Below are 27,701 nucleotides of genomic sequence, written 5' to 3'. Positions count from 1 at the left end.
GAGAGGGACAGACTGCTCTGTAGAGATGACCAAGACTCTGCTCTTGGTCACACCTGAGTCAGGCCCCCTCCTTGGGCCTTTCCTTGGCCGGCTTAGTCCAGTTGTAGCAAAAATGTCCAATGTTGATATCTGATCACTCTCAAATATCTGATCAAGGTCCTCACCGCTGACCCTTCTATCTTATTCCTCTGCCTTTAGCAAGAACCCCCCCCCCCAACCTGAAATATTCAGCTAGGCCAGACAGACACTTGCCTCAGACAAATATTGCACCACAGTTGCCAGAGGATCTGTCTGTCAGACATTCATGATTGGAGACCACAGGCCCATCCATCTGAACCATCCACAGCAGACTGGGGGTCAGTGTCAAGAGAACCCCCGTGACACTAAGCTCCCGTTCCCAGAGAAGAGACCGTACTCCACAACCCCCCCTGACTTAGGGCCAGGCCCATCCGGTTTCACCAACATGATCGGTACGGGAGGTAGGTTTGATCTGACCTGACCCCACCTGGACTGGTTAAGCTCACCTGCTCAGTCCCTGCCCCGAGGAGGTAACTGTATTAATGCTGAACTCGGGGAGGAAGCCCGGCCAGCCCCGGGCACGCCAGCCCACAGCTCCTGGCCACACGGGGCCTTCTGTCTCGCTGGGCTGGGCGCAGCCGTGTGCCCCGCTCGGCCGCTTGAATGAGGTGATGGCCCCGCAGCACGTTCAAATGGGCCAGAGACTGCAATGGATGGAATGCGAGTCATCACCGGAGCACACACGACCTGTTTGTTTCTCTAGCAGAAGCTGGAGGCACCGTGCGCAGACTCGTGAGGACGGCTTGTAAGTGATGTTCGTTGTGAAGAGTAACTTCCCTCGTCGGTTACCAGCAGAGGCTTTGGGCTTTGGGGTGGCTCACGTGGGCTCTGAGGATCCATTTCCTATTTTTCATAGAAGAGTGAACCGATATCGAGGTCACTCATTTATCTTTCATTGGCTAAGTTTTTTTTTTGTTTGTTTTTTGTTTTTGTTTGTTTTTTGACGATGGTCTGTGTCTGAGGCCAAGTTAGAGGTTTTTTTTTGTTGTTGTTGTTGTTTGTTTGTTTGTTTGTTTTTTATTCCTCTGAAGCTGGAAACGGGGAGAGACAGTCAGACAGACTCCCGCATGCGCCCGACTGGGATCCACCTGGCACGCCCACCAGGGGCGACGCTCTGCCCCTCCGGGGCGTCGCTCTGTTGCGACCAGAGCCACTCTAGCACCTGGGGCAGAGGCCAAGGAGCCATCCCCAGCGCCCGGCCATCTTTGCTCCAATGGAGCCTCGGCTGTGGGAGGGGAAGAGAGAGACAGAGAGGAAGGAGAGGGGAAGGGGTGGAGAAGCAGATGGGTGCTTCTCCTGTGTGCCCTGGCCGGGAATCGAACCTGGGACTCCTGCACGCCAGGCCGATGCTCTACCGCTGAGCCAACCAGCCAGGGCCAAGTTAGAGGTTTTTGATGTGGGGATGGACAGACTCCACTCAGCTCCTGGACAGTCCGTCATGGAATCAAGGGACTAAGGCAGGCATTGCAACAACTCATGTCACAGTTATTCATGCAGTTACAACTGTGGTAGGTGCTCCCTGGCAGGGAAAACTGGTACTGTGCGGATGCATAGCGAGGGAACCCAGTTTACAAACGGCGTGTGCCTTTATGATACGCTAGTGGGAGGAAGGCACACCCAGGAGGGATGCTTTCTACAACAGGTAGCAGCCACAGAAATGAAGGTCGTGCAGATGAAGACAACTGGGCTGTTTATTAGTCAGGCCCCACCCCCACCTCCAGGTTTGGCAGAGGCGGGAAGGCAGGTGGAAGGGTGCTCACGGCGGAGACCAAGGCAGGCTCGGGTCTGCTAGGGCCGGAGAGGTTGCTGACCTGGGGAAGCTGGTGAGCAAGACACGAGCATCTACTGTGATGGGTTCGGGTGCATAACTGGCTTTCTCTAGTTGGTCCTGAGTCAGAAGCTTGATGTTTCCTGTGCCCACCTGGCTCCGTATGTAGTCATGACGATATTATTGACTACATTCCCTGTGCTGGACTTCACGTCCCCGTGACTGTTCTGTAACTACTGAGGTGTACCTCCTAATCCCTTCACCTTTCCCACCCAGCACCCCCAGCCTCACCCTCCCCTCTTTAAATGCATCCAGTCTGGATATGCTGTGAGCTCAGTAATACCTGGATGAATTTATTTTCAGCTGAGAGTGTATCTCAGTCAGGGTTCAACTAGAGAAACAGAACCAGAGGGAGATACAGACAGTGCCTGGGTTATGAACAAGATAGGTTCTTGTGGGCTTGTTTTTATTATTATTATTATTATTTAGAAATTAAATTTAATGAAGTGACATTGGTCAATAAGAATACATACATTTCCCCTGACTGGTTGGCTCTGCAGTAGATCATCGGCCTGGCGTGTGGAAGTCCCAGATTCAATTCCCAGCCAGGCCACACAAAAGAAGTGCCCATCTGCTTCTCCACCCCTCCCCCTCTCCTTCCTCTCTATCTCTCTCTTCCCCTCCCATAGCCAAGGCTCCATGGGAGCAAAGTTGGCCCAAGTGCTGAGGATGGCTCCATGGCCTCTGCCTCATGCGCTAGAAAATGGCTCCAGTTGCAACGGAGCAACACCCCAGATGAGCAGAGCATCGCCCCCTGGTGGGTATGCCAGGTGGATCCCAGTTGGGCACATGCAGGAGTCTGTCTGACTGCCTCCCCGCTTCTAACTTTAGAAAAATACAACAACAACAAAAAGAATACATGGATTTCAGGTAGACATTTCTGTTGCATTTGAACTGCTGATGGTGTTGTGTCACCATCACCCAAAGTCAAATCATTTTTTGTCACCAGATATTTGTCCCTCTTCACTCCCCCCTCCCCCCTGGTGACCACTTCACTTTTATCTGTGTCCATGAGTCTCAGTGTCACACCCCACCTATGTGTGAAATCATATAGTACTTAGCTTTTTCTGATTTACTTGTTTCACTCAGTATAATGTTCTCAAGGTCCGTCCATGTTGTAAACGTCAGTAGGTGATCATTTCTTATGGCCGAGTAGCATTCCATTGCATAGATGTAATGCACTGTAGGTTTGTTCTTAAGTTGAACTTGTATGTCAGTCGGAACAGGTATGTTTCCCTATCAACTGTGACTTAGGTGTTTGTCCTAATAAAAATACTACTTATTTTTATCTGTCTGTGCCTACAAATACTTAAACCTCCCAAACCAGTCTCGTTCATAGCGCCGGGGGCTGCCTTATGGACCAGGGCATTCTCCGAGGACGGTGTTGAGCACCCAGATGAGACATCTGCAGGTCAGCCACTAAGAAGACGCCCCTGACTGCTCCTTCTTGGGGTTCTGCTCGCAATGGCTCACAGGAAGGAACCGGGACAATGAGGGCTGGGAGCCAGCGTAGGCACTAAGGGGAACACACACACCTCGTTTTTGCAGACAGAAAAAGCAAACAGGCCTGACCTGCGGTGGTGCAGTGGATAAAGCATCAACTTGGAACACTGAGGTCGCCGGTTCAAAACCCTGGGCTTGTCCAGTCAAGGCACATATGGGAGTTGATGCTTCCCGCTCCTCCCCCCCATTCTCTCTCTCTCTCTCTCTCTCTTCTCTAAAATGAATAAATAAAAATAATTTTAGAAAAAGCAAACAGAACAAAAGACTCCAATATACAAACAGACACATGAGCACTCCCTGCAGGACCACTGGCTAGACCGCTGGCGGACTTCCCCTTGGTTGGTTGGCAGTGGCCGGGCTGGATTTGACTTGTCTGCCCCCCACCCCCCGCCTTGTGAATTGGATCACAAGGAACACCACGTGAAGGACCGCTGCCCGGCTTTCACCCTGAGCCATAGAAATAAGGCTGCTCTACCCCGATGGCTTGCTTTTCTGCCGCACAGCGGTTAAGAATGAGGCAGACTTTCTCCAAAGGAGCACCTCTCTCTGGTAGACTGTTTTTTGGGTTTTTTTTTTTTTTTTTTTTTTTTTTTGGAATTATTCTCCCAAGCACGTTACAGTTTCTTCTTAACACATCTGTGGATTAAAAACAAAAAGTATTCAGCTCATTTTCATTATATGCTCTCTCCCTGGGGTGGGGAAGGTCACTACCCAGATGCAACTTTGCAGATAACTCCCAGGCAGAGCTGGTGCCATAGCACACGGGCCGCCTGCCCGCTCGGGTGTGTTTCTACGACGCTGCTGTTTGTTTGTTTCTTTTAATGTAACTTTTTTTTTATTCTTAAAGGAGCAACATGGTCACAGAGTCATGCGGGGGAAATCAAAGGAATAGATTGCATCTCAAAATTACTCATTGCGGCTTTTCATGCCGAGGGAAAGGAAAACGGGTTAGGAAATTTACTTTCGGGAATGTTGCTTCTCAAACGCCCTTTCTGAAAGGGCTCACTCTTTTATCAGAACTTCATTAATCTAAGGTTTAGGAAATAGGCGCTATTTCAAAAGTGTAACACATAAAACAGGCTCCGGGCCTCCGACATTTGCATATAAATAGAGCTCAGATCCATATGCGTGGAGAGAGGGGGGGAAATGACTTTCTTCATTTTCTTATATAATTTTCGCTAAATTAGCCTTTAAAAATGTCCTTGTCACGTCGATTGATTTTTTTAAAAATTATTTCCTAGTTAAGCAATGAAAGTGAAAATTTCTTTTTCTTCCCGAAGAAATAGAGGCAGTCGAACTCATGGGAGACCTTGGTGACCAAAACCCCAGACCCCTTGTCGTCAAACTGCAGCTCATGAGCCACATGCGGCTCTTTGGCCCCTTGAGTGTGGCTCTTCCACAAAATACCATGTGCTACCTTAATAAGGAATGTACCTACCTATATAGTTTAAGTTTAAAAAATTTGGCTCTCAAAAGAAATTTCAATCGTTGTACTGTTGATATTTGGCTCTATTGACTAATGAGTTTGCCGACCACTGCCCCAGACAGACGGAGAGAAAAGCACAGAGTGATTATGTCCCCTGCTCTGTGATCATTCCATCTGTCCCCTCCTCCCATCAGACCCGGTCGTCTAACTTGGGTTTCAGGAACCTGCTGTCCCCAGTGGCCTCCAGGAAAATCCCAACACTCACGTCTAAGAATTCTTTAGAGGCCCTGGCCAGTTGGCTCAGTGGATAGAGCGCCAGTCCAATGTGCAGAGATGTCCCGGGTTTGATTCCCTGTCCGGGCACGCAGGAGAAGCGAGACCATCTCCCCCTTCCTCACCCCCTTCTCTCCTTCTTCCCGTCCCACAGCCTGTGACTCAGTTGGTTTGAGTGTTGGCACCAGGTTCTCAGGATAGCTTGGTTGATTTGAGTGTGTCAGTCTCTGGTGCCAAAAATAGCTTGGTTGATTTCTAGCATCGTCCCCAGGTGGGCTTGCCAGGTGGATCCTGGTCAAGGAGCATGCGGGAGTCTGTCTCTCTGCCTACTCTCCTCTTGCTTAAAAAAATAATAATAATTCTTTAGAAATCAAAGGCTTCTTATATACTTTTGAGGCTGGGCCAGGTGACAAAGTTACAACACGGGCTTCCTTCTATGAAGGGAATGGAAAACGTCTTCTCTCACGAATTCTTTCTCACACTCTCTTTTCATTCTTCTTATACTTTCTCTGGTCGTTTTGGCACATGGGTTTCTCTTTCGGAAGTGGTCCTCACTCCCCTGCCCCCCAGGGCCTTTTCCAGGCACAGCCAGCTGTTACAGTGATGTCCCTCCCTTCCCCACCCCAGACAGTGGCTGAGATGCTCTGGTGGGTGGGGGCAGGGTCTAGAACTTCAGAAAGAGCTGGAAGCTTTGCGTAGTGAATCTCAGAGCTAAGGCTTCCTGTCTAGCAGGACATGCTGCTGCTCGGAGTGGCTGTCCTCGAACTGGCTCGTAGCCCGTGGGCTTTGCAGTGGGCTGCCCGGTATTCAGGACAGGGTTCCACCCAGATGGTGGGCTGGGGTCTGGATCTGGAGGTATTGCTGGAACCTGGTGATGTTTAGGGAAACAGCAGAAAATAGGAGGGAACACTGCTAGAGGTCGTTCCCACACAGAAAGCCGCCTTCTGCTTTGTTTGTAACAGTGTAGGACAGGGCGGACAGGGGCAAGAAGCGCCTTGCTGGGACCAAGCAGGTGGGTGTGGGTGGGGAGAGGAAGGCAGGAGGGGAGCTGCCCCTCCAGTGGAGGACAGCTGGTCACATGGCTTTTCTGAGCCTCTGTTGTGCCATCTGAAAAATGGGTTTAATAATCAAGTCTTTGTCACCGTAAATGGCAAAAAAACGTTAACCTTGGTTAAGGGGCTTAGAGCAGAGCTTACAAGGCCGCCTTAAGATTGTCTAATTTTTAAAATGAGCTTTTCTTATTTTTTAGGGCTGAATAATACCTTGTTGTGCATAGGTACCACCTCTTACTGATCCAATCACCTGTCAACGCACTCTTAGGTTGCTTTCTCATCTTGGCGATTGTAAGTAATGCCCTCACTGCACCTGGGGGTGCAGACAGGGGAGGGGGGGTGGTAGGAAGCTGCTTCTGCTATTTTGCCAACGTCACTGGGTAAGCAGTGGACTGTTCAACTGGTTGAAACACACCGACTGTCCAGTGGCAAAGACTGTCATCGTTGTAAGAAAAGTACTAATCGCACTTTTTTAATGCTGTGCTTTGCATAGAAATTTCAGCTCACAGGAAAGCTATCTTAGTTTGTTTTCTCTGGTTCCCGATAGTGCCAACATCTAGCTTTGCTCACTCCTAACGAATAACAATTTATTTCAAAGAAAATATCTCGAGCTTGACCAGGATGTGGTGCAGTGGATAGAGCATTGGACTGGGACACAAAGGACCCAGGTTTGAAATCCCAAGGTTGCCAGCTTGAGTGCAGTCTCATCTGGCTTGAGTGCAGGCTCAACAGCTTGAGCGCAGGGTCGCTGGCGTGAGCGTGAGACCATAGACATGACCCCATGTTGGTGGCTTGGGCCCAAGGTTGCTGGCTTGAGCTCAAGGTCACTAGCTTGAGCAAAGGGTCACTCATTCTGCTGTAGCCCCCCCCCCAGTCAAGGCACATATGAGAAAGCAATCAATGAACAACTAAGTAGCCACAACAAAGAATTGATGCTTCTCATCTCTCTCCCTTCCTGTCTGTCCCTATCTGTCCCTCTCTGTCTCTTTCTCTGTCTCTGTCACAAAAATTAAAAAAAAAGAAAAAATATCGAGACTCCATAATGAGAAGAATTCTATTGGAAGGCTCCCAAAAGGACCAGAGTGAAATATTTGACCTGGCTTTGCTGGGCCCTTCCACACATCCACACCCGGCTGGGGTCCCCACGTCTTGTCGAGTGTGTGTGTTTGACATTGCATTGGGAAGGGATGAACTAAATTCATTTTTGTTGAGCCCCGGTGACTTCTGGCATGAATTATGCATCATCTGTGGGTGTCGTAAAACCTAAGCGTACAAGTAAGTAAATGTCACCTGAGTTGTCTTCAAAGAGCATGGCCATCCAAAGTGCACTGCGGGCGTAAATACTACGCCTGCCCTTTTAAATGTCAGAGAATGCAAAACTTACCCTCCTTGCCTACAAATCTCTCTCCCTCTCTGCAAACTGACCCTCGTATCTGAGGCCCCAGGAGCAGGTGCTGACCATTTTCCATCCTGGGGGCATCTGGCCAAGGGCTGGCCCGGCTGGTGGGGCCCAAGGGAAGAAATGAATGGACCGCGTCTCCATTCACAAGACGTGTGACTCGGAGAATCTGATGCCGTCTCTGGGTTTTTCACATGTTTAGAAGTCAGGGACACTCACAGCAACCTCTTAGGACTTGGGTGAGGGTTGGTGGACATCACGAGTAGCAGGACTGGGACCTCATAGGTGTTGGTGACTACCGGGTCTGGGTGACGTGATCCACACTCCCCCACTCCACCTGCTGTAACAACAGCAGGAGCTACTGGGCTTGGTGACACTTTTTCCCCATGGGCCAATTAGGATTTGTTTCATCATTAGTGGTAGCACACCGTGGGCCGACGGAGAAGCGGTTCAAGAACAGGAAGTTCAGGACTGAGGGCAGAAGCCTTGCTCAGCACACAGAGATGTGTCTCTCACGAGAAAGGTGTGAAGTCCAGGGATGAGTTAGGAAGGACGAGCTGGCTTCCGGTTTCAAGGTCCTGAAGTTACAGGGTTTTGCGTGCAGTTGGGTGGGAAATGTAACGCCTGGAGCAACCTGGGTCTTACCCAGTTAGAACTGCGCCAGCCAACAAGCAGCAGGAAGGTGGCTGTCCATGGCGGGGTGGCTGGCCGGGCATATTCCAGTGGCGCCTGTCCCCACCCCTCTGGGCTGGTGGCAGCTGGAGAGAGGACCCAGGGACATTCCACAGAAGGGAGCTGGTGATCAGTGTGAAGTCACCGGGTCCAAGCCACAGTCACAATCAAACGAGTGCTTTTCGTAATAAACAGACAGGGGAGCAAGCCAGCCCGGCAGCCTCCTGTTAACTCAGAGGAAGGCTGCTCTCTGTGGTTCTGCCGGGCCCACACTGGACAGTCTCCAGCCCATGGCTGGGGGGCCGCTCGGCGGGTCTCCCACGTTACAAGTCCCCTCCATCCTGCTGGCTCAGCCTCTGTCTCCCGCCAACTTAGTTCAACTTGTGAGACATCTCACGGCTGGGGTGGCTGGCCTGTCCTCAAAATATCCTGGGTTTGGAAATCCCCCCTCTTCCCTTAGTTTCCACTTGAACCCCCACCCCACCCCCAAAGCCTTTCATGGGTCCCGGACTTTGCTGAAGACCTCGGGGGAGGGAGCGTCGAACCATTCAGAGCCTTGGACACCTCAACACCAGGTACTTGGTGCCCTGATTTTTAAAGGGTTTCGCAGACACTTCTGCGTAGCTGGCTTCAGCTCCTCCTCAGCTGGGCTGGCCCTCCCCACGCCCTGCTTGCCTTGGGCCAACCCCACCCTGAACCCCGATCCACAGCTAACCCTGCAGGAAGAATTCGCCCAGCCTCTCCCTGCAGAGATGGCCAGTCGTTCTTTCCCTCGGCCACTCTGAAATTAGGCTCACACCTCTCTCCCTGCGCCTGGACTGTCAGTGTCCAACTCCGGAAATTACTTCCCGCAAGTGCTGATGAAATTCGCAAGCTAGCATGTTATTATTTTTCTCCCGTCTCTGCCCAGGGGTGGAGAAGAGGTGATATATTCTTTTTTAATTATATTTTTCTAGACACTTTTTTTTTAAAAAGCAAACTAGACAGAAATAGATGACTGTTTCCTGAATCAGAGGTTAGCCAACAACAGTGCCCATGTTAAATCCAGCCACTTGGCCCTGGCTGGTGGCTAAGTGGATAGAGCATCAGCCTGGCATATGAATGTTCGGGTTTGAACCCTGGTCAGGGCACAAATGAGAAGTGATCATCTGCTTCTCTCCTTCTCCCTCCCCCTTCTCCTTCTCTTCCCCTACTGCAGCCAGAGGCTCAACTGGTTCAAGTGTGGCCCCAGGCACTGAGGATAGCTTGGTTGGTATGAGAGCATCAGTCTCAGGTGCTAAAGATAGCTCAGTACTCAAGCATCAGCCTCAGATGGGTTGCCGGGTAGATCCCAGTTAGGATGCATGTGGGAGTCTGCCTCACTATCTCCCCTCCTCTCACCTTAAAAAAAAAAAATCCAGCCACCTGACATCCTGTAAATAAGGTTCTCTAGCACGGAGCCTTGCCCGCCTGTGGACGCGTCTTGCTACGGGTTGGGAGTGGAACAAATCTGCAAGAACCACCTGGTTGGCAGAGCCTGAACCATGAACCCCTGGCTGTGGACTCTGCTCTAAATGTGGGTCTTGGGGTCCCCTTGGGTTTCTGACTCTGTGCTATAGTTCCCATTGAAACCAAGGATGAACCCACATGCTGAAATTCTCCCATTGTCACATTGCTTTGGATCTGTTCCAGTTCAAGTGCACTAACTTTGTTTTTGACCTACACTGATGCTAAATTTTACATCCAAGTACTGTATCAACTGGGCACGGTGTATCCTAGAATCTCAGGATGTTATTTTGAGACCGCCTCCGCCACCCCCAATCCCCCGGTCTCTACCTCTCCCCCCCACAGCTCCCATAGACTCACACCGTCAACCATTATTATTTTTCAATTCATCAATCTCATCTCAACCCGTGGCTTGGCAAATGATGCTTTTCTTCCGGAGCATCTCAAGATTGAATCTGGCCACGTCAGCTCTCGGCAGCACCTGGAAACGTGTGACTCCTCGCTGTTGTGTTTGGAACGTCTCTAAAATGATTCCTACGGCCTTCGATCTCCAGTGCCATGCTCTTAATGTTATCTGGCCCCATTTACGAGTGCCTAAAAAATGTTTCATAGAGGAACGTGCCCATTGGGGTCAGGAGAAAAAAAATTCAAGAACTGGGCATGACCTAAATGTCATCCGTCACCTTCTGTTTATTTTTGCGGTGAAGGCAGAACATCTGAGTAAGCTGAGATGGTGTGGAGGGGCAACTTAGATGGCGCTCAGTGGCATGGGTGTGGTCTCTTTTGTTCTCCTGAAGGAGGTTCAAAGAAATCGGGCTAACCTGGGTAACACAAAACAGCACAAGGGGGAAGACGCAAGAACGTGTATTATTCACTAGCAAAGTAGGTGAGTGTGATGGACATTAAAACAGGTCCCCAGCCCTGGCCAGTTGGCTCAATGGTAGACTGTTGGCCCAGCATGTGGAAGTCCTGGGGTTCGATTCCTGGCCAGGGCACGCAGGAAAAGCACCCATCTGCTTCTGCACCCTTCCCCCTCTCGCAGCCAAGGCTCCATTGGAGCAGAGTTGGCCCAGGCACTGAGGATGGCTCCATAGCCTCTGCCTCAGGTGCTAGAATGGCTCCGGCTGTAATGGAGCAACGGCCCAGATTGGCAGAGCAGCGCCCCTGGTGAACATGCCGGGTGGATCCCGGTTGGCGCATGCTGGAGTCTGTCTCTCTGCCTCCCCACTTCTCATTTTAGAAAAATACAAAAACAAAGAAAGAAATTAAAAAAAACAGGTACCCAGTCAGGGTCTGGTCCACCGTGGCCACAGAGAGGCCAGGCAGCAAAGTGGAGTCCTGGGCCGGAAACATGCTGTGGTCTCGTCTTCTAGGGCAGGGTGACTGGAGCCCAGATGTGGGTCATGGGCCTCAGTGTCTCCTGGGGGCTCTGCAGTGACAATGTTGGGTCCATGCTTTGACCTGTCACAACCTCAGAACAGAGGGTAATTCTACCTATTACCTTCCCCCTTGACCTCAAGGAAATGAAACAGATGTCAGCATGCCTGTCCCAATAAATGCTCATGAAACAATCAATGAACGGGGCTGGGGGTGAGGAGGTCGGAGGGGTCAGTCGGTCGTCACCGTTTCATTTGAGGACACGGAAACCCATAGTGCTGTTGGAATTCACCCAGGCTCACGGAAATGCAGACCCAGGGACACTGTGCAGAGAGCATCTCCACCCATTGTCTCCAACAAGGGGTTCTCCGCCGCGTCACCAGAGTGCATTGAGGACCCAGAGGGACCCTGCTCCAGCCCGCCTTCCGCGGCAGCCGACAACAAAGGCTCTGAGTTTCCTGACATTCATGTTATATTTTCCAGCATGGAGACGCCCCAGACAAGGAGGAGTAGAATCACTCCCTAACACCAAAACTGCATTAATAGCCCCCATTGGGGCCACTTCTGGCTTCCCAGTACACACAAGTACATGACAGAGGAGGTCCGGGGAGGAGAGAGAGATTAAACACAGTTGTGTGCACCTGACTTCTGGTTCGGCAGTCCATCCTCCCGTTCCAGCGAGGCTGCTCAGTTTTCCCTGAAGGACTGGACTGCCTCCTTCCCAGCCTGCCTGCTGGGTGCCTACCCACCCACCCCTCTCCTGGCTGCAGAGCTGCCCACAGCTCCCAGGACTTCCCATCTGTTCGCTCTCCTGCTCCTAGCTCTGAGGCTCAGGTGAGCAGAGGCACGTGGGCCCTGGGTCTCTTGTTGCACCAGCCTGGCAAGCTCTGTCCGGGGGTCCCCAGAGCTCTGCCGACCCGGGAGACGCACCTGCTGGAAGACGGACAGACAGACCACTCTGAGAACACCGTGTGGGCACCTGCACCAGCGGGACCCTGTGGCTGGACCTGCCCCCACACTCCTTCTCATTGACCTTTAGCCCGTTTGAACGGGAAACCAGGAGTCATTGACTCGCCGCACCCAACAATCAGGAAGGCTTCAAGGAAATGTGGCTAATAAGAAACAGACTCCGCAAAGTGGAAATGCATTCTGTAATATTGTTGTGCAGGAGACTTCAAGAGTCTGTTTATACTGAGTCGCAACCGTTTTGGTTCCTTGGATTTTTTTCTTTTCTTTTTTCTTTTTTAGTTCATAGCAGCTGCTAAGCAGCCAATTAGGAGGAAAGCCAGTCTCAGGGAGAGCGAGGGGGGGAAGTGAGAGGAGGCACCACAAGAGCACTAGGAACAGGACAGGGAGATGCAGGGCCGGTGGGCTGCCGTGCAGGGGAGGGCGCAGCACCCCACGTACCCGAGAGGCTCTCCGGAAGTTGGACCTCTCGCCCGTAGCACGTGAACATCATCTCTAAGGCAGAGGCTGCTCGCCCAGCCCTTGGACATTCCCAGCCGATGCCCAGCCGGCCACGGTGGACACGGTCCCACTCACAAAATGGTTCGAGATCTCCGTTGCAGTCAGAACTTAGCACCTTAAAACTTTCTGGTGTTGGGTCCCCGCCTCTAGAATTTTGCTTTTGTTCCCCAGGTGGCTCTGGAGAGGCTCTATAGAAAAAAAGGTCCCTGTAACTCCACAGTCGGCAGTCGGGGTGACCCCAGGGCAGGAAGAAGGAATTCGCTGCACGGTTTGTGGTTGGAGGAAGGGGAGGGTTTCTGAGTTACAGTAGAGAGGGTTCTATGGTATATTTCCCTGGGATCCCTGTTGGCTAAGATGATCCCTCTGTTTGCAGGTGACAGTAGCCAGCTGCAGTCAGCAGTTAGCGTAAGCAGACTTTATTCAAGGGCTGCATTTGTGGGGAACCGGTGTGGGGGGGGGGGTAGGTGCCCAGGTGGCAGCGTCAGGAAGGAATTGGAATGAGGCTGAGGAACTGGCCAGCCCGAACTTCTCTCTCTTACCTGGTTCTCTCTGCTCTGGCTATCCCGGCCCCTCCGTGCACAAGGTGCAGGCTGGCTGCCCCAACTGCCTGGTGGGTAATCACACGTTCCTGGGTGACCACCCCACACAGCCAGCTGGTCACCCCTGATTCTAAACTTTGCCAAAAAGAAGACAATTTGACCACCTTCACCATGGCATTGACTGGGGGATAGGCAGATAATTAACACAAGTACATAGTGAAACGTATAGCAGGTCAGGTGGCAGTAAGTCCAAAGGAGGAAAGAAAGCCCCCTGGTGGTGGGTGGAATTGGTGTTGAGTTTTAAATACAACAGGGAAAACATTTTTAATACAAATATGTCCTGTGCAAATATCGAAGGCATGCTTATGGTGAAAAATTTGTTGTTACCTGAAATGTGACTTTAATTGGGATCCTGTATTTTTCACTTGCTCACCTTGGAATCTTTCTAATTTTAATCACATTGGTCTGGGCCTCCAGGAGACCTGGGAGGAGCATTTGTGATCAGTGCAAAGGCCCTGGGGCAGACCCCTTCCTGTTCAATGTGTCTGGGGAACAGCCAGGAGACTGGCAGCTGTCACGGGGAGAGAGTTGGTGAGGAAAATGTCAGAGGAGCAACTATGGACCAGGGAGGTGGGCCACTGTTGGGACTGGACTCTTGAGTGAGTGGGGTCGGGGGCACAGAGGACAGTGTGAGCAGAGCAGGGATACCTCTTGTCTGACTTGGTGGAGAGGAGAAGGTGGGTCTCAGGGAAGAGCTCCAGAAGTGTATGTCACAGCCGCCCAACACCCAGGTGGTGGGGCCAGCACCTGAGTGTCAACAGACACCATGCCTTGCCCTGGTCAGAGCCCAGGTCTAGCCTATCCTGACAGTGACATCCAGGATAAGCTATATAAATTGGGTTGGGGTGGGGCGTAGTACACGATGAAAATGCAGAGCCCAGCTTTCAAAATGGCAGATTTCCAGAGGACAGCAGCGGAGCAGGGCGTTCTACGTGAGCAGCACCGTGGCTGCACGGAATCAGACCTGGCTCGGACTGGAGAGAGGGGGGAACAGGTGGGGGCCTGCTGAGCTGCATTTACAGAGTTGTCCTGACTGAGACGGACATGGAGATGGAGAGGCCGTGCGTGGGAGCGAGCTCTGCAGAGGGACTGCTGCTGAGAACCCCCCCCCCCCCGCCCTTCGGCGTCCAGGTCACGGACACTCGGCCCTCCCGACGGCCCAGCCATCTCATCCTTGATGCCCCTCTGCTTCCGTGTCCTCCCGAACGTCTTTCCGCGTGGGGGGGCTGTCAGCGTGGGCTGGGAGCTCTGCGTGCGCCTCAGATGCAGAGTACCATCGGAGGAAGATGCATTTGGGCTTTCTGGGCGTGGGGCGATTTATAGAAATAGCACTTCCTAACAGGCCCCGAGCGCTAAAATGCAATAAGTTGATCAGAACAGTGAAAATGTAGGCATTGAAATAATGCCTAAACAAAAAGGACAAGTTTTCCAAAACAAAATGTGTGTGACTTGTAGGCTTTTATGTAAAAAAAAAAAAAAAAAGTACAAGTTACTTTACATGGAAAAGTAACTTAGGGTGACAAAATTCTTATAGGACACACATCATGTATACATGTGTATATATATATATATATATATATATATATATATATATATATATCTGGCACCTCCATTTTTAATGGTCTTACTGTTTTACTGCTGCATTTTAGTGGATTCTCTTGGGTTATTTGTTTCTGGTATTTTTTTTTACAAATACATCATCGGCAAATGAGAACGATTTTGCTTTCTCTTCGCCGACGTTTATGTCCTTTATACTGTTTTGCGGGCGCACATAATGGGGAAATATGTCCTTCCCAATAGCAGCAAAAGTCATAAAGCGCACCGAGGTAAATAAAAATAAGTGAGTGTGTGCATTGTATAAAGAAAACTCTAGAACTCTGCCAGCAAGTCTCGGGGTGCCCACAAGATGCCCTTCTTTATAGCATGACTAGGCATCGTGACGTCATCACCGATGATTACCCCACCCCCCAGGGTAATCTAGGTCATCAAAGCTGCTCTGCTAGGGTCCTAATAGGACACTTACTAAATTCAGACAAAGAAAATTTTTTTTTCAAAGTTCATGCAGTATGAAGTAAAAGTGAGAAAACTCCAGAAACGTTTTGTTTTTTTTTAAAGAGTAAAATGACTACTGTACTGGGTTTGCTCTGATTTCATTTCCCTTCTTATTCGAGTGCCTGCAGTAATTAAAACAGAATCGATACCAACACAAAGAGGTCCATGAAAAACATTGTCATGACACCAGCCATGGGAACTGGAAGTCGAAGGAGATGAAATCACGGGGAAGAAGGGTGGGTTTTTACATAACCGGCGTGGATACTCGGAATGCCAAGGCTGGCTCCCTCTCATCCACCTCTGTTAGGGATCTAACTGGTCACATGCAGCATGAGGAGTCCAACTGGTTATATGCAGCATGACAAACCCAGCTGGATACAGTATACATGTAGCACTGGGGACTACACTGTTAGAAGAAAAAAGAAACATTACAGTGAGCAAGGCTTTCCCAAACAAGGAGTCTAGAATCCCAGAGGTCAAGGAGAAGCAATGGGAAAACCCAACCAGAAGCCTCGCGATGTGAGCACTTGCCGGGGTGGGGGTGGGGCACAGAGAAAGGGTCAGGCGATGGAGATGGCGGCAGAATGACCAGCGCCTTGGTCAAGCCATGCATGTCACGGGCTATGGGGCTGGGCTGAAGACCACGTCCAGCATGTTCTATGAATAGATCATCCTAAATGATGGATAGGTGATTGATTGGCTTGGCCATGCAAACAAAGGTAGAAACTCTGCCAGGTCAGCTATGGGGTGGGGAGGGTGACAAATTGTTTGATCTGAAGATTGTCTTGGACTTAAAGACCACTGAATTCCAGATCTATGAAATAGAGGGAAAGGACCAAGAAAATGCTCCCTTTGAAATATTTTTTTACATGTAAGTAATCACATCCAATGTTGTTTTTGTTTCGTGTATTCTCTGTAGTTACTCGCTCTCTCATCGGGTGGGAAATGTGATTATTTTGTACTTGGTGGCTCTTCTGTCTTCTGTTACCCGGAGCATTTTATTTTAGATGTTTTATTATGGATGAATACAATCTTTCTACTCCTTGACTGGGGAGGGGGGAGGGGGGTGGGAATGGCAGTGCCTCTTCTTGGCTTCTCTGGAAGTAGACCCCCCTCCCCTCATTACACCGGAGGCTGTTCTGTGTGGACTCTCACAGGTCGTGGGGGAAATGAGATCCTTGTCCCTCCCCATCCCGATTCCTCATTCAACGCTGTGGGAGGAAAAGGCCAGTGAAATCAGTTTGGCTGGGGTTTGTCTTGAGGGGTCACTCCCACCAGTGTTTGGCCGGGGGATCCCAGCACTGACCTGGGAGTTGATGACGCATTTGTACAGGACTCTCATTGAAAACGGACGCGGCCCCTGCGTGCTCCAGGAACGCCGAATACACGCTTCAGAAAATAAGTTTTTAATGTATTGGGGCGACGTTGGTGAGTGATGTTGTACCTGGGCTTGTTGTTTTCCACAGAGGAAAGCTAGCAGCTACCAAGCTAGGGTTGGAACGCGATTCTGCACTAAAGTCTGCCCCAGCTCTAGCAAGCTTAGCCTCCCCGGGCACCACACTGAAGCTCTCTTGACCTCACGATGGAATCAAAACACCCTTTGCCATTCAACAGGCCGTGACATGTGCAGATAACACCAGTCGGGGTTGCTTGGCCCGGAGGATATGGGCTGAGGCAGACTCTACGAGGATTGTTCCTTGCGTTACCCAGGGCTGTGTGTTTGGGTCACCTTGCCTGTCCTTGGCCCAACTCAGTCTCTCGACACGGCCATTTCACAGTGGGCGTGCCAGCACGCTGGCCGGGCGGGGGCTCCCCGTTCTCAGGGCCTTAGAGCTCTGTCTGCGTTTTTGCTGAATCGGCCGCTGCTGCTGCCCTCCCTGAGCCCCGACTCACACGCCTAATCAGAATCCAGCAGTGCCTGGGCCCACGCCTCACTGAGCCCCCCGCCGGCCACCGCGGGCTTCCACGCTCGGCCACGTTCTGACAATGCCGCCACCATGCATGGAGGACGGTCACCTCACTTAGACGGCGCGTTTTAAGTTTGTTGACTCGCAGGCATTCAAAAGGTAGGGCTTCCTATTCTTCTCCTGCCCTCACGTCTTCGCTTGTGTTTTTAGTCCCACTGTCCCCGCCGCCTGGGCACATCTCAGCCTTCCGTCAAGGGCACTTCATCAGCCGCCGCACCCGCCGGGATCGGGGAATAGGGAAGCTCCTTTATTTGCTGAGAGGCTGCTTTTTCTGTGTGGCCGGCTGGGAGCCCCCCCCCCCCCACGTTCATTACTAATTTTACTAATTCAGGGCGTCCTCGGTGTGCAGAACCCTCACTGCCGTGTCCTTCGGAAGGGCCGCCTGTCATAGTGATTGGATTACCTGGGTATTCAAGTGCGGGGCCCTCTGTCATCTGCCAGTCCTCTGAAGAGATGGTGCTTGAAACTCGAGAGATCGGCACAGGCGGGCCTGGCGGCCAGTGCGTGCACATAAGCGGCCCCCACGACGCTCCGAGGGGCAGGAGAGTCCCGACCTGTCTGTCACTCCGTCCTACGGCCAGCAGCCGCTGGGGACACACCTAGCCTCTGACCACCAGGGACACGGCCCCTGCAGGCAGCTAGCACGGATAGGAAGGGCCATGCTGATGTCCGCCCCTCCGGGGAGCAGATAGTTTTTCTCATTTGGGAATCGGAGGGCTGGAGCGGACAGGAGAGATGGGGACAGTTCTCCGACCCCGGGGGTGGGTAGGGGACTCATGAGCAGTCAAGTCTAAGGTCAGGAGTGGAACAGAGAGCTGGTCCAAGTGTTGGCTTTTGCATAGGAAACTGCCACGGGCACATGTGTACAGGGTTTTGGGTGGCTTTCCTCAGTGGTCTTTGTCTACTCGGATGCACAACAGGGGATGTCATCTCCTTTCTGAGGATGAGCGGGGTACATGGACACCAGGGGTTATTGGCTGACTGACGAGGATTGTTTTAGAACTTAGGTTGGTTTCCAGGCATTTCGTGGCCCTTGGGTATAAGGGGAGGCTGGACGGGGTCCTCCCTGAAGAGGTCTGCGTCCTAATCCCAGGAACTCGTGACTATGTTATGTTACCAGTTGCCTTGTGTGGAAAAGCATCTTTGCAGATGTGATTACATTTATTTTGAGATGGAGAGATTATCCTGGATGGATTATCCAGAGGGCCTGATGGAATCACAGCATTCTGGTAAGTGACAGGTCAGCGGGGCAGAGATCCGGACTCAGAAGCCAATATGATTAGAGAGCGAGACAGGGGGAGAGAGACAGAGGGCCTTGCTGGCTTTGGCAACAGAGGGTGGGGCTGTGAGCCGGGGGCACCAGGCAGCATCCAGACGGCCGGGCAATCAATATAGCAGATCCTCTCTCAGAGTCCCCAGCAGGCACACTGCCTGACTTTAGGATGTGACATTAGGACTTCCAAAACCGTTAGGTGATACACGTAATGCAGTTTAAAGCCGTGAGGTGAGTGATCATGTGTGAACCATGACCGCAGGGACTGCACTTAGGATCAATGAGGAAGATGCTCTCCTTGTCCTCAGGTCAGCTGACGGGCACCCTGATCAGTATCGAAGCTCGAATCCCCTTCGCCTGATAGCCCCGGGCTTGAGGAAGTCTGGTGTGGGCACCCCTGAGGGGGAAGGGTGGGTGTTCCCCACTCCCTAGGCTCTGTGGGTGCTCAAGGCCACTGTTTGCTTGCTGTCTTTTGTCTCAGCATGTTCAAACTCCAGAGGAAGAAAGGAAGAGGAGACTCAGTAGGGGAACATCTTTGGGGCCCCTCTCAGGATAGTCCCCGAGTTCCGAGTTTACAGAATCTGCCCCCCCCCCGCCTCCCTCCCCCTCTGGACTCTTCACAGTGTCTTCCCTGGGGCAAGAGCTCAGCGGTGACAACACCATCTTACAGGTGACTTTTTCCTAAGAGGTGGGGCTCCGGGAACCCAGGGTGCCGCCAGAAGTTTGGAACCAGGACCTCACCAAGGGAAGGAGGGAGAGACAGCCCCGCCCGAATAAACAAACCCAACCTGCCTCGTGTTCTGCGCAGGCAGGAGACAGCGCCCGGGGAAGATCAACAAAGCCTGGTGCCAATCATGGCTTCTCTTCCCTCCAAGCAGGACTTGGTTTTTAGCTCAAGTCAAAAAATAGATTTCCATTTACAAGTACTTGGCTGTCAATAAACATCCATTTCCAGCCGGCGGTCGCCTCCCTCCCAGCCCAGTGCTGTGGATTCAGCAGGGGAAAGAATGTTCTGCTTAAAAATAGCAGCTGCTTCTCCTCCCCACCCCCCAAGTGCCTCCCTCCTCTGCTCCGCCCTGCCCTGGCTGTCTTCTGCGGGGGGATGCCTGCCTCCCTAGTACCCTCTCTCTGGGCGAGCCTCGTTTGCAGGTGCAAAAAGGGGGGCTGCTCTCGCGCCACAGAGGGGCTTCCAGACCCCGCAGACACTGCTCGTGGTGCCAGGTGTTCTGAGCGCCAAACAGAGCAAGGATGCCCAACATGACAGAGGTGTGCAGATACTCCGGGTCTCCAAGCTGGACACACCTGCCGGGACCATCCAGGTCCCGGACCCAGAAGGAGGAAAACTGGGAAGACAGACAGGCAGTAGGGGAGACACTAACACCGCTCATATGTTCCCCAAGGGCAGGGGTGCCACCACTTTCTGGAAGTTTCACACATTCCCGGATCTGCTCAGGGCGAGGCAAGAGCCTGCACTGCCCCACAGGTGACAACAAACAGGTCCAGCGTTCCTCTCCCTGCAGGGGTTGGGTGGCTTTCTCTCTCTCTCTCTCTTTCTCTCTTTCTTTCTCTCTCTCTCTCCCTCCCTCCCTCCCTCCCTCCCTCCCTCCCTCCCTCCCTTCCTCCCTTCCTTCCTTCCTTCCTTTCTTTCGTATTTTTCTGAAGTGAGAAGCAGGGAGGCAGTCAGACTCCCACATGCGCCAGACCGGAATCCACCAGGCATGCCCACTAAAGGGCGATGCTCTGCCCATATGGGGCATTCTAGTACCTGAGGCGGAGGCCATGGAGCCATCCTCAGTGCCCAGGCCAAATTTGCTCCAATGGAGCCTTGGCTATGGGAGGGGAAGAGAGAGACATAGAGGAAGGAGAGGGGGAGGGCTGGAGAAGCAGATGGGTGCTTCTCCTGGGTGCCCTGGCCGGAAATCAAACCCTGGACTTCCACATGCTGGGCTGACACTCTACCACTGAGCCAACCAGCCAGGGCTGTTGGGTGGCTTTCTTGACTTGTGTGGGGACAGAACCCAACTTTGAAGTACTCAGCCCTCACTGCACACATCCAACACGTCAGCTTGAAGATTAGGAGAATGATTCATGTTCCCAGGTTTGCGTTGATTACACTGGTTCTGTTCCTTTCAATGTCACCTTGCTGTTGACCTTGTCAGTTTGTCATAGGCTATGCGTCTGGCCCTGGACGGGGATATGGATGGCCAATGGTCTTTTGGATCTGGGCTCCTGCTTAGACTTTTTTTTTTTTGATCTTGGGTTTTCAAATTAGTCATGGGTTTTATTTATTTTTGTTTATTATTGCATTTATTGGCATGACACTGGTTCACAACAATCATACCCCTGTCACCCCGATAAACCCCCCAATCTGTGTGGCTGGGGCATGAACTACTCCGCTGGGCTCAGATGCTCTGTTGGTCTTGGAGCCACTTAGCACGGTGAGGGTTCTGCTGCTCTCAGATCCCGTGGCTTCGGTGTGCCCGGGTGATATTGTGAATTTGCTCGTTTTGTGTGTCTTCAGGTGAACATGGACCATGTCTTCCAGCTGTGAGCGCATGGTGCTGCCCATGACCGTAGAGTGGAGGGTGCTCGGGGCTCAGAGACTGACCTGTTTCCAGGGAACATATGGGGGGCGGGGTTCTCCCCTGTACCTCAGATCCCCTCCTCTCCAGGATGTCAGCATCCTGTGTGGATGACGTATATGCTTTGCCCTAAAGGGCATTTATACATTGTTTGCCGTTCTTCCCCACCTCTCTGTTTCAGGGGAACCCCTTTCAGAGAGATAACTAAGCATTTATAAAAGCCAGGGGTGCTCAGGGCAAGCCCATATTTCAAACGGAACTTCTGCCAAGTTGTCATTGGGTCCTGAATCTTTTTTTTTTTTTTTGTATTTTTCTGAAGCTGGAAAAGGGGAGAGACAGTCAGACAGACTCCCGCATGCGCCCGACTGGGATTCACCTGGCACGCCCACCAGGGGCGATGCTCTGCCCACCAGGGGGCGATGCTCTGCCCCTCTGGGGGGTCGCTCTGCCGCGACCAGAGCCACTCCAGCGCCTGGGGCAGAGGCCAAGGAGCCATCCCCAGCGCGCGGGCCATCTTTGCTCCAATGGAACCTTGGCTGCGGGAGGGGAAGAGAGAGACAGAGAGGAAGGGGGGTGGGGTGGAGAAGCAGATGGGCGCTTCTCCTGTGTGCCCTGGCCGGGAATCAAACCCTGGCCCCGCGCACGCCAGGCCGACGCTCTACCGCTGAGCAAACCAGCCAGGGCCTGGGTCCTGATTCTTGACCCCTCTCATCTCCTACGATTATTCTGGACAAGGACCTTGCATGGTCACCTGCCCCTGGCCCCCATGACCACTGAGACAACCCACCTACAGTGGGCCATCCACATAGGGTGGACCTGGCACGCACTGACTGCTTGATAAATCCACGGCATTGATATTTTCAACAGTGTGTCTCTCATTAGCTCATTCTGCAAATGTTTATTAAGCATGTACCCAACTGCCAGGTCCTCTAAGTAAGGAGAGGGTTTAGAAAAAAGGCAGTTTATTCAGACGAGGTTCACCTCCCTAGGTTCCATCTCCCACGGGGACATGGGAAGATGGTTTAGGGAATGATCAGGTCGATTGTCCTTGAAGGCTACTGAACTTGGGCACCTCAGCCTGAGCATCCTGACCTTCCATTTAATACTGTCCATGGTGGAGTTCAATGACAATTATTTGACCTTGCTTTTTTCTCCGCCCTCCCCCCACCCCCTAATTTATAATTGGAGAGGAAGCCATGGGGAGGTTGGCTTACCGTGCAGAGACCGACCGAGGAGCCACACAATAGGATGCCACCACTAGGTGGCGGTCAATGCCTTCATCACTGAGCTTGGACGACCAGCCCCTCCTGTGCGTCTGTTCTGTGGTCAGAGTAGCCAGACTATGGGGAATAGAATATATTTTATTAGTATTGGAGATATCTGGCGGCACTTTGGTGGAGGCTTGCCAAGTCACGGACGTTCTTAACCACGTTATCCTGTTTCATCTTCACAGTGACTTTGGGTCCCCATCTTATTATCCTGGCTTGGCAAAGTGAGGGGCGTGGGGGGGTGCAGAGAGGTGACCCGAGTTGTCCCCTGTACCGCGTCTTCAGAGTGTTCTTAACGTCTCAAGTTTTAACGAGCCTGATTTTTGAGAGAACTGAACTTGATACCCCGAAGCTGTAGCTGTAAGGTCACCGACAGAGAAATCTTTGCAGAGAAAGAAGCATACCTTGTCGAGGTTCATACTTGTTAGGGGTTGAATTGTGTTCTCTGGAGAGGTGTGGGTTTTTTTTTTTTTTTCGTTGTTTTTTTTTTCCTCGGGTTTTTTTTTTGTTTTTTTTTTTTTTTGTATTTTTTCTGAAGCTGGAAACGGGGAGAGACAGTCAGACAGACTCCCGCATGCGCCCGACCGGGATTCACCCAGCACGCCCACCAGGGGCGATGCTCTGCCCACCAGGGGGCGATGCTCTGCCCCTCCAGGGCGTCGCTCTGCGGCGACCAGAGCCACTCTAGCACCTGGGGCAGAGGCCAAGGAGCCATCCCCAGCGCGCGGGCCATCTTTGCTCCAATGGAGCCTTGGCTGCGGGAGGGGAAGAGAGAGACAGAGAGGAAGGAGGGGAGGAGGGTGGAGAAGCAAATGGGTGCTTCTCCTATGTGCCCTGGCCGGGAATCGAACCCGGGACTTCTGCACGCCAGGCCAACGCTCTACCGCTGAGCCAACCGGCCAGGGCGAGGTGTGGGGGTTTTGACTCCCCCCTCCAGGACCTCTGAATGTGACCTGACTGGGAAATAGGGTCACTGCAGGTGTAACTAGTTAACAGGCAGTCCCTAACGGTGGGCCCTGATCCCATGTGACCAGTGTCCTTATTAAAAGGGAAATTTGGATACAGGGACCAACGGAATGCCATGGGAAGGCTGGTGTTCTCCTGGCACAAGTGGAGGTACCCTAGAGCTGGGTGGCAGCGTGGTACACACCCTTCCCCGGCACTGTCACAGGGACACGCCCCATGGACATCTTCATTTTGTGTTTCTCGCCCCCAGGCCGTGAGAGGACACACTTCTGTTCTACGCCACCCGTGTGCCCACAGCTCTGGGAAACAAACCCAGTACCTTTCTCCCTAACTTGTTTCCGCTTGTTGTTAGCGCCTCCACAGGAGAAACCCTTCCTGCCCCCTTTTCTTCCGCCCCTGGTTCTCCGTTCTCCCCACCTGAGCCACCCACACCTTGTGCCCTCAGTTACACGTGGCCCCAGCACATGCAGGGGGAGTGAGAGGTGGCTGCTGGCATCCTGGGTCCCCTGCTGCCACACAGGGCATCTCCCTCTGCAGGGAGCTTTGTCTTGGTGGCTCTGTGCTCCCGTGGGTAGACGAACTGGCTGGGGGGGGGGCAGAGCAAAGGGAAGCCTTGCCTGTATTCCCGCCTCCCCTCTCCGCAGGGAGAGGTCAGACCCAGAAGGATGAGGATGTGGATGGATCTGTCCTGAAAACACGGAGGTTCCCTTGGGGTGGTGCTTTTCCGCACGAGAGAGATAGGGTGAGTCCCCCGGGAGTCTTAGACAAGAGGAATGTTTCCTCCTTCTGGTCAGCATCCAGGGGCGTGACTGTGGGACAATCATTGGCAATGGGACACAACAGACCCACGTGCCTTTGGTTCCACAGAAGGCTCTGCAGCCCGATCATAACGGTTTCTTGTGGCTGTTGTAACACGCGACGGCGAACCGAGCAGCCTAAACAACACACATTTATCTGCTCCCAGTCCTGGAGGTGGCAAGTCTGAAATCAAGACGGTACCAGGGCCACGCTCCTTCTGAAGGGTTCGGGAAAGAATCCTTCTTGCCTCTGAGGGGACGCCTGGTGTCTCTCGGCTTGTGGCAGCACCTCTCCGATGCCTGCCTTTGTCCTCACATGACCTGGCCCTCTGTGTTCTCTCTTTACGAGGACGCCTGTCACTGGATCTAGGGTCCACCCTCACCCAGCCAGACCTCGTTTTGACAGATTACATCTGTACAGACTTCGGTTCCAAATGAGGGAGGCGCACACTGGCATCCTGATGTTGCAGGTGGCGTGACTCTTAAGGGGACCCTAAGGTGGTACACTGGTTACGTCATGCAGTCTTGGTGGCCCTGAGTCCTCAGGAAAGGGCTGCTGTTAGAATTTCCAGCAAGCCACCCTTGAAACAAAAACCTGTTCAGCATGCGTGAAATACTAGTAAGATCCTTGAATGGTAAAGCCATTTAAACTTCCTGGCTGTTATCCGTGTATTTACCGGCGTGCCTCCTGAGTCTATTTCTAACATTTGTGGCATCGATTACAGACAAATGAGTTCCATGGCATGGCCGCCCCCAGGAGAACCTCTCTCTTTGCTTTTCTCGCTAGTCCCCGAGAAAGGCTCGGGGATGTCTTTGCTAGATCATCCGTAGACGGTCCCTCCCTCCCTCCCTCCTTCTCAAAGTGCTTTCCTTCTTTCTCTTTTGCTTCATGGAAGCAACCAAAATAAAGAAAAAAAGCAGGTCGCTTCTCAAAGGCAGGTGTAATTTCTGTCCTCACCGCCTGCCCGTTCCCGGCCCATGTTCCCCTCGGGTTGTACAAGCACATAATGTTTTTTCAAGCTGGGGTTTTGTTGTTGTTTTTTTTGCCTCTTTGGAAGTAAGGCTTGGAACGTGTTTTTCTACTTGTCAAGAATATCATTTTCAATGCCTAGGTAGCCAGAGAGTAAACATCACTGGGTGTGAATAACTTAATCATGTCTTAAAAGAGCCTCCATCGACTTGGCTGAATCAGCCCTGAATTCTAAGAGCCCTTCTTATGTGACAATACGTTGTTTTGGGTAAATATACAGTTGCTTTTTTCCTCCCCTGCTATTTTCTTTGACCTGACCATGGTCGTTGTTTCCTGGCTACCCACTTATGGGTACTTTTATTCGAGGACACAACTTTCTCAAATAAAAGAAACATCCCACCACGCTCTGTATTTAGTTAAGGCAGCTACTCTTTCGAGGTCTGTGAAGAAGGATATGTCGATGAGCAAGGTTTCCTCAAGGACCCTGCTTGTCTCTTTTCAAAAGAAATGAGAACAGGTTTATACTGGGGGGGGGGTGCTCAAGATAAGGAAGACCCAGCCCCGCCTTTACCCTCCCTGGTCCTCCCGTTATGGTGAGAGAGATAGTGCCACATACATAACGGCCACACAATGTGGGCAGCACAGGTGCCCTGGAGACACAAAGGAGGGGTCCCCGCTCCACCAGGTACACAGTGGAGGTGATGAACCCTCAAACATGGGTCCCAGTGAAGGGAGGGGGTCGGACTAGGGATGGGGTGGGTATAGAGTCCAGGGAAGGAGATAGAACAGGCAACAGAGAGCTCCCTATGTGGAGAGAACAGACTGGGTTCCTAGGGCATAAAGTTCAACCAGAACACTGACTAGAACCAGGTCTATGTGTTGTAGCCGTGTCCACAACTGGTCTGCGGTTGTACTGTACTTGTATGATCTTGGGAGTCACTTGGTAAAAGGCACATGTGACTGATCTTGCAACTTTCTGTAAAACCATAATCATTTCAAAATTGAAAACATCTTCTTCTTTTTTTTTTTGCCCGGTTATGAACCACCCCAGAACTTCATGGTGGAGAACAACCATGTTATCTCACCCAGGGTTTCTATAGGTGAGGAAGTCAGACAGGGCGAATGGGAGTGGTCTGTCTCTGCCCTGTGATGTGTGGGGCTCCTAGAGGGAGGGGTCGGGGCTGGATCCAATCCCTCTTAGGTCGGTGGTTGGCACGTCCTCTCCAGACAAGCCCTGCAGCTTGGGCTCCCTCCCACCACAATACGGTGGCCTCAGATTGAACTGGATTTCTCACTGGGCGGCTCGGGACTCCAGTGTGTGCATTGCAGTGGACGGGGCAGAAGCTGGTCCTTCTCTAACAGAGCCTCGGAAATCATGCAGTGCCCCGTCCCCCACAATCTGTTGGGTGTAAGCAAGTCACCAGATTCAAGTGGAAGCAGGGACAGAGGTGCCTATCTCCTGCCGACAGGAGTGTCCAAGGATTTGTGGGTGTTCGTTCAAACTTCCACGGCATCCAGCGGTTGCAAAAATCTTGAGCAACCCCTAAGTAATGATAGCATCTGTGGTTTATTGAAATAGTAAGCTCTCACAAGATAAAAAGGGAGACTGTGTATACCATTTTGCTCGTTTTAGTGAGTCGTGGGTGTTTATATGTGACTATTTCATTTCTTTCTATTAATCGTACGGCTGTCTATAAAAATAGCCCTAAAGGTGAGATTAGAAAGAATGGTGAAACGAATTTTTGCCATTGAATTGAAGGTTTAGAACGAGTTGGTGTCTGACTAGTAATAGGGTGAGTCACCCCATCATGGTCTGTCTGGAATTCCTCTGATTTAAGCACTGACACCCCCTCTTTCCCGGAAGCCCCGCCCTCCCCTAGTCCTGCGAGAGCTGAGATGGTGGTAGGTCACTGTAGGGTTAGAGTTAAGGAGACATTTTATAATGACAATCATATTTTTCTGTATGGTTTTATTTCACCCTGGTTGAAAAGAACCCAACACAACATGTCGGGAAAATCGCCACTTATCGGTTAAGAAAATGTATTGATATGAATGATTGTCTCAGGGCTTTAGGAAGTGTAATTAATCCATACCACATGGAAATCGTTGTAAATACTCCTCTTAATGCACTCCAATCCCCAGTGGAACATAAAAGAATGATAGAGCCTGACCAGACAGTGGCGCAGTGGATAGAGCATCAGACTGGGATGCCGAGGACCCAGGATCGAGACCCCGAGGTCGCCAGCTTGAGCGCGGGCTCATCTCATTTGAGCAAAAGCTCACCAGCTTGGACTCAAGGTCGCTGGCTCGAGCAAGGGGTTACTCGGTCTGCTGAAGGCCCATGGTCAAGGCACATATGAGGAAACAATCAATGAACAACTAAGGTGTTGCAATGCGCAATGAAAAACTAATGATTGATGTTTCTTACCTCTCTGTTCCTGTCTGTCTGTCCCTGTCTATCCCTCTCTCTGACTCTTTCTCTGTCTCTGTAAAAAAAAAAAAAAAAAAATAATAATAGAAATAAAACTAAAGTAGAAACACAATAAAGAAGGGGAGCTGTGTCCAAAGATCCTGCTGATCTTCTTAAAAAGCCTCTGGAAAAAACCCCCACGGAATGCATCTTTGGGGTGAGTGTGGTATGTAACCCTTTGAGTAGTACGAACATTC

The 27,701-nt window shown here is 51.7% G+C and overlaps 1 protein-coding gene across 1 annotated transcript in view; it reads right to left on the bottom strand.

The window, feature by feature from the left end:
• Window positions 1-557: 557 nt before the first annotated feature.
• The window catches only part of LOC136322512 (uncharacterized), a 138,731-nt gene continuing 111,587 nt past the window's right edge, over window positions 558-27,701 (bottom strand). The window contains 2 exon segments of the mRNA XM_066254476.1: window positions 558-722; window positions 19,573-19,794. Of these exon segments, the coding sequence (XP_066110573.1) occupies window positions 558-722; window positions 19,573-19,794 (387 nt within the window).

This window comes from Saccopteryx bilineata, chromosome 2, assembly GCF_036850765.1.
Source record: "Saccopteryx bilineata isolate mSacBil1 chromosome 2, mSacBil1_pri_phased_curated, whole genome shotgun sequence".
NCBI classification, from domain to species: Eukaryota; Metazoa; Chordata; class Mammalia; order Chiroptera; family Emballonuridae; genus Saccopteryx; species Saccopteryx bilineata.
The sequence above is the reverse complement of the archived record's forward strand: the minus strand, read 5'-3'. Positions and strand labels throughout refer to the sequence as shown.